Source organism: Varroa destructor, unplaced genomic scaffold (genome assembly GCF_002443255.2).
Source record: "Varroa destructor unplaced genomic scaffold, Vdes_3.0 BEIS01000004.1, whole genome shotgun sequence".
NCBI lineage: Eukaryota > Metazoa > Arthropoda > Arachnida > Mesostigmata > Varroidae > Varroa > Varroa destructor.
In genome coordinates this window covers 15,426,153-15,438,928 of record NW_019211457.1, presented here as the reverse complement: position 1 = coordinate 15,438,928, position 12,776 = coordinate 15,426,153, and the positions used below count along the sequence as shown (strand labels likewise).

General features: G+C 40.6%; 2 protein-coding genes across 13 annotated transcripts; both read right to left on the bottom strand.

The window, feature by feature from the left end:
- Positions 1 to 111: 111 nt before the first annotated feature.
- CLS (cardiolipin synthase) lies at positions 112 to 11,838 on the bottom strand. Of its 12 annotated transcripts, none has more exons than XM_086985913.1 (4): positions 11,272 to 11,413; positions 6,377 to 6,867; positions 5,930 to 6,070; positions 112 to 1,481 (listed from the first exon to the last, which is right to left on the bottom strand). In XM_086985913.1, the coding sequence occupies exons 2-4, from the start codon at positions 6,542 to 6,544 to the stop codon at positions 1,047 to 1,049; spliced, it is 744 nt and encodes a 247-aa protein (XP_086842039.1). In that variant the 5' UTR covers positions 6,545 to 6,867; positions 11,272 to 11,413; the 3' UTR covers positions 112 to 1,046. The 12 variants fall into 12 exon arrangements, with proteins under 12 accessions (XP_086842039.1, XP_086842037.1, XP_022657228.1 ...); XM_086985911.1 differs by lacking the exon at positions 112 to 1,481 and adding an exon at positions 7,298 to 7,332 and having other exon boundaries at positions 4,529 to 6,070; positions 11,272 to 11,394; XM_022801493.1 differs by lacking the exons at positions 112 to 1,481; positions 11,272 to 11,413 and adding exons at positions 7,298 to 7,332; positions 8,061 to 8,306 and having other exon boundaries at positions 4,529 to 6,070.
- On the bottom strand, positions 1,488 to 4,377 carry LOC111248893 (lysophosphatidylserine lipase ABHD12-like; the record flags this gene model as incomplete). The annotated part of the gene is made up of 1 exon (XM_086986505.1): positions 1,488 to 4,377. A coding segment is annotated over exon 1 (912 nt), but the record flags the coding sequence as incomplete, so codon positions are not given.
- Positions 11,839 to 12,776: the final 938 nt, after the last annotated feature.

The following is a 12,776-nucleotide window of genomic DNA, read 5'->3' as shown; positions in this document are numbered from 1 at the left end:
TTTCTGCGCTGCTGTCCATGATGTTAGGTGCCTTGAGAAAATTTAGAATCATCTAGTGAATATGTAAGCTAGATAATTTCATACTCGACCTCCTGATTTAAGACATACATATATTTGTAAAATGCGAATTTATTGAACAATGCAGGTTACTCGAGCGTAAATTGCCATAGAAACTAACCACTAATCACGTTAGCTCAACGTCATTAGAAACAACGCGGCGATCTGATATATTAGCGGGTAATCTAACACTAGACGACCGCGTCGCGCCGAGATTGATAAAATCCGAAAAAATGTATATGTTGATAACATAAATATGAATAGACCAACAAACATTTTTGTTGGTTTTCGAAAAATGTTTTTTTTTAATATAGACACAGTATGAACCTTGAAACAAACGTGTCAGAGAGGTGTATGTAACTAGCCGCTAAGAGCAGGAAATAATGGGTTGATCTTCCAGGATAGCAGGACGCTTTCTTAAAGCATCTTAAACAGAAAGGGCCTTTACTGTTCAACATGGCTGTATTGGACATACTGATGGCTAAACGATCACATTAGGTGACATTAGCTTGTTAACATAATATATTACCTATTTGTTTATTCATAACAAAACGGAATAAACCGAATGCCCCGCAGATTAATAAAACTAGTACAAACAAACATGCTGCCAAAGTGAGCTAATCTGAACCGAAGACTCTTCCTCGAGTAGAAATTGGAGCACATATCTATTATCATGCTAAAGATACGATGCTTTTTAGGCATAATTACATCGCTACTCTGCTTGTATGTTTATATATGCTTCTCTTATCTAAGAATATATGCTAGAAATCACACCGAAATTCCTAAAAATCCTGTTTTCTAACGTTTCCATCATATTAAAAATATCTAAAAAATATAGCATACGTTTTTCTTCCCTGCAGAGTCATCCCATAGATGACTTCTTGTACTTGAATCATATTCGGTACAGACGCGTTATCTTACTTAGCGCATTTAGACACCGGTGTAAATTAACATATCTACATGAGCGCTTCTGCGCGCGACTTAACAATTCATATTGCACGCGCGTCCATTATTGAAAGTCGTACGAACTGGCGAACGATACCTGTTAAATTGGGCGATTCTTGCAGTTGCGTATGCCCGTAACACCGTTCACCTTTCAACGCCTTGAACATGACGTTATACATGGTTGATGAAACTTCTCCCTCAGTGTCATCATAATCTGCATCGCTATTTCTCTTCTCCGCTGTTGTTGACAAATTAGAAATTCTATTGCCATTCCTACGGTCAATATGAGTGGTATTGAACATCACCTCAAGACGGTACCGAAGCAGGGTTTTATACAACGAAATCCCCAGTGCGAATGGTACGACCCCGTCGCATTTAGCATGAAGGATTAGTATCGGCAAACTAGTGTCAATGTGTGTGACAGCTTCCGATGAATCCAGGTGGGTAGCAGGATCTCTGCGTAGTGAATCAAGATAAACCTGTTCGAAGCAAGGCAAAATCCGCAGAGGATAGGTTAGCACATGGGATCGTAAGGTATTAGCAATATGATCAAAAGGAGCTTCTAAAACAAGGCCAGCTGGAACATCGCCGATGCGAGTCAGTTCGGCTAAATGTCGATTTGCCACACCGGTGCCCATAGAGTAACCCCAGACAACAATTCGTTTGGCTTTAACCTTGGTTCGTATGTTTCGGTAGACGGCAAGTGCATCCTGAACAAACCCCGTCGATGTTGGCACACCTGAACTATCGGCGTAACCACGATAATCAAAAGTCACTACACTCAGGTTCATGTCAGTTAGCACCTGATAAAGATTAATGCTATGGTGGCTCGCACGGTTATCTTTGTTTCCATGTAAATACAGGAAAATCACAGGTTCGCCACCTGGAAGAAGTTGCGGCTGAGCTACGGTATTATTCCCTGCTAGATACCAAACTCCGAGATCGATTCCCCGTTCTGATAAAACAGAATAACTGTATCCGTTAGCAAAACCGTACGCGCTTGGTTGCTCCGGTACAGATCCCCAAAAGTTCCAATAAATGCTCTTCCGTCTAATCCAAGGACAAGTGTAGAACCAGCCAGGTATGACTATTAAATCCATTATAAACAATAAGACTATTAAATAGAGAAGAGTTTGCCACCGTTTACGCAGGCTACAACAGCGTCGCAATTTCTTATGGCTTCGTGCTGTATCCAGGGGTTTTGTTGAGTTCAAGCTCATCTGGCTGCTAATGGACGCCTGATAGCTCTCCGAATATTCACGGCTAGCGTCCTTTTCAAAATGTTCAACCTGATTTCCAGCCAAGTCATCTCCTGGCATCGACACATGGCGACACTCATTCTCTACAATGGACTTCTTGAGCGAAAAGGGTTCCTTTAGGGGTGCAGACATTTCCATTTGGCTTTTAGGAAAAGTTTTTCCTGTTTACATGAACTTAAATTTCGCCTGAACGGGTCAAGCGCAATAACGGAAAAACGGTTGGCCACATTTACTCTGCTCACTTCGCGTGGTTTTGTGTCAGGTGCCACACCCAGGTAGCAAATGCATCCTAGCCAATTGACCCAATAGTTGCTGCTGCCATTGCTGATGCCTATGACCCGTAGATTAAATACGGGCTTGCTCTCTGTGACAACTGACGACAACCCACAGCACATCCCTAATAGTTGTCCTAAATCGTTTGCAGATTTATTAGGGAATAAACCTTTGGTAGGAGCACTATCGACCCAAGCGGATTGACTGAATTATATTTAGAGATAATTTGAGATTTGCACAGACATCCAGTCAAGAATCGGAGTCAAATATTGGTGCAGATAACCACGGCACAGCTGGCCTTGTTGTCGTTAACGCATCGGTTGTGCGGCTAGCTGTTGGCTGAAAAGGACTGAGATAATCAGATCTCACGAAATTTTAGCTTGTTACCGATAAAATAGCATGCTATCTGTATGGTTTGAAAATAAACGAAGGACGTCTGGTCAAGTGAACAAGTTTTGTCAGGTGCACATTTTAACACAGTTCGGAAGAAAATTAACAGTTAATTAATTTAACTAGCTGCCACTAGCCCTTTTGGCTATCTGTGAAAAGAAATACAAAAAAAAAATGTAGTATAATCCAAGTATAGTCGAAGCAATGCTAACATGATTTCAACGCTGAGGAACAGCTTTTACTGCACCTTATGCATATGCAGAATGCTAAATGAAACTGTCAAATATGCGTATTGTCTTATGCAGACGCATAATACAATGTGCATATTATTACACAGTTAGTGTGATTAAAGAAAAACCAAACATTGTTTGGATTTATAATTCACGCTCACTCATTGCTATATTTATGGTATTTGACTGGCGTATCCTACCACCGATGCTTAGGAACTGGCATAGCTTTCAAGTGAAAATTTCTTTTATGTATGGAAACCGCATCACAACTAATCAAAATTTAAAACCTCTGGTTTATTCATTCAGATTCCTTCAGAATTGCATATTATTGCTCGAGATTATAAGGAAAGCATTTCATAATTGAAATATCTCCCTATTCAAAATATACGAATGTTCTATCTTTTGACATTTTTTTTCAATTCAATCTATGCGTTATGTTGGTTAGGAGCACATTGGGCCTTAGTTACTGCCCTATCATTTGTCACCATTTCAGTATGGACCTCAGCAGACCACAAAAAGCAGTAGAAACGAGGAGCCTTTTACGGACAAAAGGAGTGTTTTCATTTTTGTCAGAAGCACTCGTTTCATAAAACAGAGCTGCAGGACAGCGCGCAGTTTGATGCCTTCATATATTAACAATGACAATAAGCGCATTTACTAACGAATCAGGCAGGCTACGGACAATCGGCGTCCAGAGGCTGATTTAAATTTACTATATACAAAAATACAGTGTCAGCATTGTTTGACCGTTTCATTTATGCTAATTCGTTTAGTATAAGTGATTACATGGAAATGACCCGTTCTAAAAATATGGACAGACAAATGTGCCTATCCGTTAGCAGCGCTCAACCGCCAGCCTTTAATGCAATAAACGCAATAACCGCCAATAAGTTGCAAACGACAGACGATAATCTTAACCTGTTAAAGGCATCGAAGGTACCTGTGGGGTTGAGATGTAAATGAAGACGCGTGATTTCTTAGCGATAATATAATTGTGTTGTCAGAAATGCGGAAAAACGTAGTGAAACGTTCAAAGCTTTCCGTTACACGATCGATGGCGCTGAGTGAATGTGAGGACGCTTTGTCTATCGCTTGCTAAATATCTTTGTACAATTTATTTACATTCCTCGTTATTAATTTTTTTTATAGTTGTTCACTTATTGACGATCTATATGCAGCAGGAACGGCTACATATTGAAGTTTTGGCTTTGGAAACATCGTCTATCAAGTCGACTAGCTTGGCTATTTTTCATCTCTACCTCGTCATGCTGCTGCTTACTGCTGAAGTTGTTCTTCCTACTAACTTGAAAAGTAGGAACTCTCTGTTTCGAGTATGTTATAAGCTTATGCATATGAAAGAGAAAACACTAATCATTTTCTATTAAATGTAAAATGTTCTATTTCTTTACACAAATTGTTCCTACATTTCGAATCGTCACCTTTAATAAATCAGCATATAATTTTCTTTCTCTTATTTGTTCATGGACTGTCAACAACACGCGAACTCGTTCTACTCCACCGAAGATGTCTGTACATTGCCGTTCCTTGCCTCATAGTCAACTTCATTACTAGCTTCGCACCACTTTCTAGATCAGCTGATCAAATCAGTATCTATAACGGCCAACCTGCAAATAAACGCGTACGAAAGACATGATCCCTTCTGAACAAAGCACCAAATCAACTGTCTCCTCCCTCTGAGTTGTCCAACTTTTCGTTCAATTGGCTGGTCTCTTTTAATCCGATGCTGAAGAAATTCTAGCTCTAAGCCTTTTCTGGCGTTAATTTCAGGCCTCTTATTTGACCCATTTGGTCACACCTGGTCCCCTTAGTTGAAAGAGCAACAATGAGGAAAATATGCGGGTTTAGAAACGATCGCGCTTCCACGACAACTTCAAATTTATCGAACATTGCACGAACTGATCATTGACAAATAATCAGTTGCCCTTTTCTGCTAACACTGAACGTACACTAATTGGAACATTCAGATGAAAATAACTCCATAGGAGAATCACGCTCCTCCTTTCGAAACTGTCGTCTAGGGCGCTTTACGATGATATTGTCCGACTTCGTAGGTTTCTGCTGAATCTTCACTTCACAAGTTCATTACTTGGATTTTTTTTTGTTTCTATCCAAAAATCGATAGGTATCCTTCCTAAACGCGTATTCTAAACCCGACGCAAACGTAGTCGCCGCCGTCAGCCACCACAAAGCATAGAAAGCTGGATGATCCGTGTACTGGAATACTGCTGCACCCAATGTCGTGGCACACAGGCCCAGCTGAATGGTCGTGTTCGCTTTGCTGAGGAACGTTGGTTTGAATTTAATTGATGCTATTGACGGATCGAAATACCTAAGCAGGGTTTTCGGCCTGGGTAGTGACTTGAAGCGTAAGTAAAACGAGGCCGCCATCAGAGTGACATCACGGAAGATCGCGAGCATGGTTAACTGTATGGGAATCAAACCCGCGTAGGTGAGTGTGAGAAACAGTGTTCCAACGAGAACCTTATCGGCCAGTGGATCCAAAACCGTACCTGCCATACTTTGTTGGCTCGGCCATCGTCGAGCGATCTGCCCATCAAGAAGATCTGTTACAGCTGCGTATGTGAACAGGTTCAATGCCAATGAATAGCTGCCGGTGCAAACCCAAAAGCCGAGAAGTGGTGTACTGACAATTCTTGACACAGATAGAAGATTGGGTATCGTTATAATATTTTCCTTATAGACCTTAATTCGTTGTTTAGCTATAGTTTTCGCCAGACGCACCCGGGCCGTTACCTGGGCTCGCCGTCGATCCAAGCTGGCTTTGTTCTCTTGAAATGCTTTTCGTTTGGCTGCGAGTGCCTCCCGCGTGATCGTCGATGTCGCTGCTGTTGTGGTCGTCGTTGACTGAACACTTTGGCTGTACTTTCGTACCTGCTAATTGACATAATGTTATTAGAGTATAGCTTAAATTTATGTTGAAATGGATAGATTTAAATGCCTAAATAAAACAAAGCCTGTTTTCTTTCAACTGATTGTGTTCACCAGTCCTGTTTGTCCATTTTATGGCTTTCAAGACAAACTGCTCGGTTTTTTTTTATTAAATTGAAACAAAACCTGTTTGCTAGAGCTAGTTAGTGGCCTACTAAGTCACACTCTAGATTACAAGAGCTCCCACACAAATGTTGGCTATCTCAATATACTGTTCAACAATTTGCGAAAAAAAAAACTATAGTTTCCTACCCATTGGTTGCCTGGAAATGGCAGACTGTCCCTAATGATTGAGGTATATGGACAGAAATTTGGTAGCGTTCCATAATGGAGTAACGGCAGGAAGGCTTTTGCTCTTAACAGACTGGTGTGGTTATGACCGGGTGTTCCGAATATAGCCACATAGCGAGCGACGAGCATCGCGGCGATCCTGTATGAGGTTGTACAGCGGTATTAGCTCCTTAAGCGAGGGCGGGCACTTAACGAACACATCCAACGGTGCTTCGCCTTTAAGTAATACAAGCAGGCAGTGTACTATGCCATAGTCCTCGATGCGCTCACAGATGACCACGTCTTCGATTAAATCGCCCGGCAGAAACGTCGATGAGATAGTTATGAAGCCGAGAAATGTCCGCGAGACATGCACCCCCAGTGAGTCGACATACAGAAACGTCTCGTCGAAGAATGCGGTGGAGCTACGAGCTTCAAGGCCGGCGGAACCTAGACGACGAATTTCCATGAAGCTATAGACAAAAAGCATAAGGGAAGGAGACACATCAGAGTACAGAAAAGACGGCAATTATAAACGATACGCGGTGCATTAAATCTTCGGTTCGTTCGAAAAATCGTATGAGACTGTAAGAGCTTTGCGAAAAAGTAAAAAAATGCTCCAAGGTTATGCAAATTTTGTATATATTGACTCCTGCCCACTATCGCGCATGTAAAAGTTAAATCAATACTTTCTACCGAAATACACACGATATAATTCAATAAGCAATATTAACAAACGATACTTTTTCTGTTTTATTAACCTTTGTTTTTGCACAAGTCTTTAACAATAATGTTTGTGAAACCAATCTGTCGCTTGCAGCAAAACCATGTAATCAGTTTTAACTGCGAGGTTATAGTAATCGTAGTATATTTAGAAAAATTGTATAGTAAAGTCATACATACCTGAAAGTTCAGCTAGTAGAATACAAAATATTAATCTGCCGCGGATTGCAAGGTGTAAATTTATGTAGTACATCGTAATAAATCTCATTGAATAACTAATAATTCGTCATAATGGCGTTGGACATAATGCAGTCATCTTTGAAGCGACAGAAAAATATTCCATAGAAGCTAACGGAGTATTCAATAGAAAACTAAGAATAACTTTCAGTAACACACAAAACGCTTCGATAATGAATATTAAGTATGGTACAACATGATACGAGTAATAGCCTCATTGAGTTGCTTATATTTCACAGCATTGTTTATTATGCTCGTACATATTCAAGCTACCGATACTCTAAAAATGCTTTTCCCGTACCTGATATAGCTGGATTTCATACTTTTTATACGGTTTTCTATATGAGTTCGATTTATAATCTAATCTCATTAAACAGCGATAAATACTGATCATCATGAATACAAAACTTACAACTTTTAACAAGTGCTACTATTATTTGGCGTCCGCAACAAGCACTCTGGCTTCATGAAGATAGTTCGTGCGCCTTTGAATGTATATAGACAAGGCAAATTGTTTCTCAATATTTCGGCATTTTGCGTCCGATTCGCTCGACTAATAGAATGTAAAGGAGTTTACGGGCTATCTACAGCCTGCTATCGAATTGAACTGATAACACGCAATCGATGAAATCAAATCTACTTCAGCTGTAATCCTGCGTATAGCTGCTACTAATTAACCCAGTTGTTGCCCCTGGAGACAACTGACCTCTGAACATAAATTAGCCTTGACAGTGCACCGTAGGTATCAGATGTCCAAAGATGAAACAAGCTACAGGTCAACAACCATCCTTAAAAAGAAGAAAATAGTTCTCAAAAAACAAATTCAGGTGCCGTTTACCCCCTACACTTTACTCTATTTGATAATACGGTTCGATAAAAGCAAAATAGGGGCGGGCAGACTACACCCTTGACAGTGATTCTTTGCTAGAATTTATTCTGCTAGTACTGTATTACTCACTGTCGTGGTACCGTCGTGAATAGCTCCAGACAGCTCACATGCACGCAGCGGTTCTGGGGAACTATCAATAATAAACATACTGCACTAATCAACGGAATGCACAGTTCAACGCCAGACAAGCCGGGCTGCTCACGTGGGAGACCGCGAAATTGGAGAGACAGGTGAGTCGCGCGCAGTGTATGAGGGTGATCGGAGGAGAAGATTTCCGGTAAAGGGTTCGGCCGTCTGTATGACAAACAGATTTGAATAAAATCGTGCAGTTTTGCGGCTAGGGGGAAATCCTGATTTCACAGGTCTGTGAGTTTCACACTAGACACGTTGGTCATTGGTGATACATGTGATTCATTCCAGAACTCCTTTTCTAAAGCAAAGAGAACTTAGAAGCAACCGGGAGCTTCTGTATATCCACTGTAAGTCCCCTCACAGTTTTGAAGTGTGTTTCTCAGGGTTAATGGAGCAGACTTGGGTGTAGCGAGTTATGTATTAATTCAGTTCACAGCCTGATTAAGAAGAAGTGTATGTCAAGATTTTGCTAAAGGTTCTTTTTTCTTTCTGACTACACTGATCTGCTGAAAATGTTGGATTCAACTTCAGCTGATTCTCCATGTCTACGGTTTCTCCTCGGTGAACAACTTATTGACCGATGCATGGAGTTTAAACATTTAATTGAACGTTCCCCGTTTCTTGTTCACTATAACAAAAACATCCGTGCGGCAAATATCGATAGCGCAATAACAAATGTGACAGTATACCATGTGCGAAGATTCATTTTTATGTCGGTGCTACTAGTTCAGCTCTTCTCTATTTTACCGGACACAGGTAGCCTTCTGTCGTAATACCTCAGACAAATTTACTCATTTAGACACTGGATTGAGTAAAGAGTCACGAGTAAGAAAGTCTACAGATTAACCGACGGAATCGGCGATTCCAAGAAAAACATTCCTATAAGTCGGAATGCTTAAACCCGGCAGCGCCCGGGGCATGCTCCTGATGACTGGCGGTCAGCTGTGCTATCGACTGAACTAAAAACCCTTCGATTTTAACCATATTTAGGCAAAACGAAAAGTTGATAAAAACAAACCGTAGCAGTTAGATCGACCCAGAATCACTAAGTTGCACCGTCTTCATATACTCTGCAGTTTTCGCGGTAAGGACATCTTGTCGAAGCTAAGATACAAAGATTGCGTTCAAACAAAGAGAGCGTAGTATTTATTGTTCTATTTTTTACTTGCGGGTAAGTAGTCTTTTATAATACCGTGTAGCGAATACGGAATCATTGCTGAACGCAACTGTATTGGCTAGGAGGGAAACATAATCAATCATGATGAATAGGCGTCGTCCTATTTTTTCGGTGTAAAGTATGACCCGCTGCCGAGTGGTCTGTCAGGATGTGTTTTGGTTTATAATAACACATGGATAGGTTGTTACGGCTAAACGGTGTCTTTACTCAGTGAACCAACCATCTGTCTAAAATTTCATCGTGAGGATAACTATCACTTTAGATTTAGTGTGCTCAACGAAGAAATGTGTTTTTTCGCACGTGCCCTAAACATGTTGGGACCTGTTTGGAAATTCGCTGCCATTGCGCTATCTAGTAGCTTAAGTAAAATGTTCCTCTTGATTTTTTAATAAGCGGGCCTCTTTATATCCCAGATGACTCAAACGACCTCTGTAATTAATAAGGCTAAGGAAAGCATAATATTTATTGAACTTCGCGTTTAACTATGTCGATTGTCATAATAATTGTATGCTGGTGTACCTGCACTTCTGTTCGAGCTATCTGCTTAGTTGCAATCATTAAAGAGAACTAAGTCATTTAATACTAGAATCAAATGGTAAATTATCGTGACATTTCAGTGAATTACTAATCGCTAAAATAGAAAAAAGCGTATCTTTTTTTTGGATAATTTCCGTAATAATTACGGATTAATTAATAATTAACGTTCGTACACGACATAATCAATAATTTTCTTATTATTTGCTATTGCGTATGTTAACAGAACAAATGCACTTCTGTTAGCTATATGCAATCAAGTCTCTTAGAATGAAATGTGTTATAAATCTCAAGTGCGACGTTGCCGCACAGCGTTGCGTTAGTTTCAAAGGGGTCAACTAAAGATACTCTGAACAAAAAAAGTAGCTGTTATTCAAAAAAGTTCCGGTAGTACCAATGCGATAAGAAGGCTGATGAGTCCTGTTTTCGATGTGACCCGTTAACTTGTTGAATTGATTTGTTTAACGCTGACTTTTTCGTTGCAGTTCAAAACATCAGTTAGGCATTTTTTTCGAGTACTATTTTCAATAAGCAAAAAAAAAAATTTTAATTATTTACAAACTAAATGCAACGAAAAATAATAACAAAAAAAAATACTGTAATAATTCTCCGTAGCTAAACCTACTTTTTTTTCTTCGGAAACATTTTTTTTACCAAATATACATTTAACTTAACCTAACTGGACACTTTAATCGTAGGCATATTCAGACAAGCGGGTTATGATTATTAGTTTTCTTTTCGTGTGCCCTTAGTGATCTATAGTGCAGTCATTTAGGTTACTTAGCGAAACAGATAAGGCTTGTCTTAAGTGGATTCGCAGACCAGAATTTCTGAATATATGTAAACACCCAACAATAAAAGTTCGGTTACTTAAAAGTACTTTGTCACAGGTTGAATAGTTTCGGAAACGGATTTATCACGCTACGCTCAGTCTTCGCAGTCTTGTGTGCACCCCTGTCAAGAATGAACGCTCTACAACCATTTCAGTGTTTTCGCCAAGAACTCGTAATCTCTAGCAACTTCTATCACACAGTGATGAGTGCCTAAAGAAAATTATAAAGTAGATGACCCCCTATCGAAGACACTCAACCGAAACAGAAACAGCTGCCGGCTCTAGAGCGACATTCTAACACAAAATAAGATTCAGCCTAGCTTTGTTCTACGAGGCAGTGATCTATGTCATACCTTTCTATCCGGTCATTTATCACAGAACAAGGGCGAGGTTCTTTGTTGGCGTCACTATACCTTACGCAATCCAGCTGCAACCGTCTCGCCTTCGTGCAGTTACCCTTCGGCAATATCGTTTTGTTCTGAGGGATCATTCACCGTCTACGTTGTGCCGTTTTAGGTTCGAATAAACGTCTTCTCCCGTGTATTAAAGGTATACAATAAAAGGAAGAGTAGCTAGGCAATCTCTGTGACTGACTCCGTGATCCCTATCTGTCCCACGTAAAACGTGTTTAAAACATGTTCACGCATATTCCATTGACGTTGCAGGAGCCATCCAGTTATGGCTCCCGAGGGTACACTCCAGCAAAAACGCTACGGTACTAAATAGGTCTAGGTAAACTAGTTGATAGTAACTGACGCAACGCGCTCCATTTTCTTTACGGTGGCAACTAACGTTGAAGATGAGACCTTGTTTTTCAGAGGGCAATAACAATCGCGAAACCTATCCAGCATTCAACGTTGTCAACAGAGAGAAGCCCGTGTTGCGGCTATTTGTTTCGCTGTTACTGCTACGTCTGCTACTACTGCCACCTGGTGGAAACGCTGGCTAAACTCGAAAATGATAGCCGCGTATGGCACTCGAATCATTGACTCTCTACCACTACCATATTGTGACTCGTCAAAATTGGCCTAATAGCGACTTGCCACGTGGGTCACTGCGACGCTCAATTAGACGGGGGTGTGATTAACCTAGAGTGTCCATCGTTTCGTTGACAGTTTTGCCATTAAGTGGATCGACTAAACGAACAGTGGTTTATGTGAATGTCGACTTTAAAGCAAAACGCTTCGATATACGCGAGCCATTGGCGCAAATATTCGCCTCGCTCGTCTAAGGACAGAAGGCACCAACTAAACTGACTCTATTTCTGTCCATTAGCGTGGGTATTTTTTTGAAGGTATCAGTCTGAAGACGACGCTGTGTCTTGTCCTTTATCTATTTTTCTCATAATCTCTGCGGAACGCTAGAGATTCAAGATAGTTTTAGGGGGAAACAACGTAATAGCATTCGATTTGTAATCGCTCACCGGCACAAGCAAATTACGGTGTCATAACTAAACGGTTAACGCTGCGTTTGAAGCATGCATGGTTCAGGTCGGCCTTGCTAGTTAAGATTCGGCGCAACGCAAGCAAGCCTGTACCGACATCGACGAAACATTGCAGTTTACTCCGCGTAAACTGGCATTTAATGTTGCGTTGAAACGTTAAACCGTTGCTGCTTTACGAGAGCTGCGTAACTGTGACAGCTTGGGTACATCATCGACAACCTCAACGGTTTACGGTGATGTCCACAAAGCGATCTATTAATCAGCGTCTGTGACATTTGAACAAGTGATAGAACAGAAATGATAGAACTCCTACGAAGATTCATCGTACCATAGTTATACTTTGGAATCGAATCCACGACGCAAAGAAGCTCGGAGAAATCTTCAATAAGAAATCAGTGATTGGCAGTTGGCTAA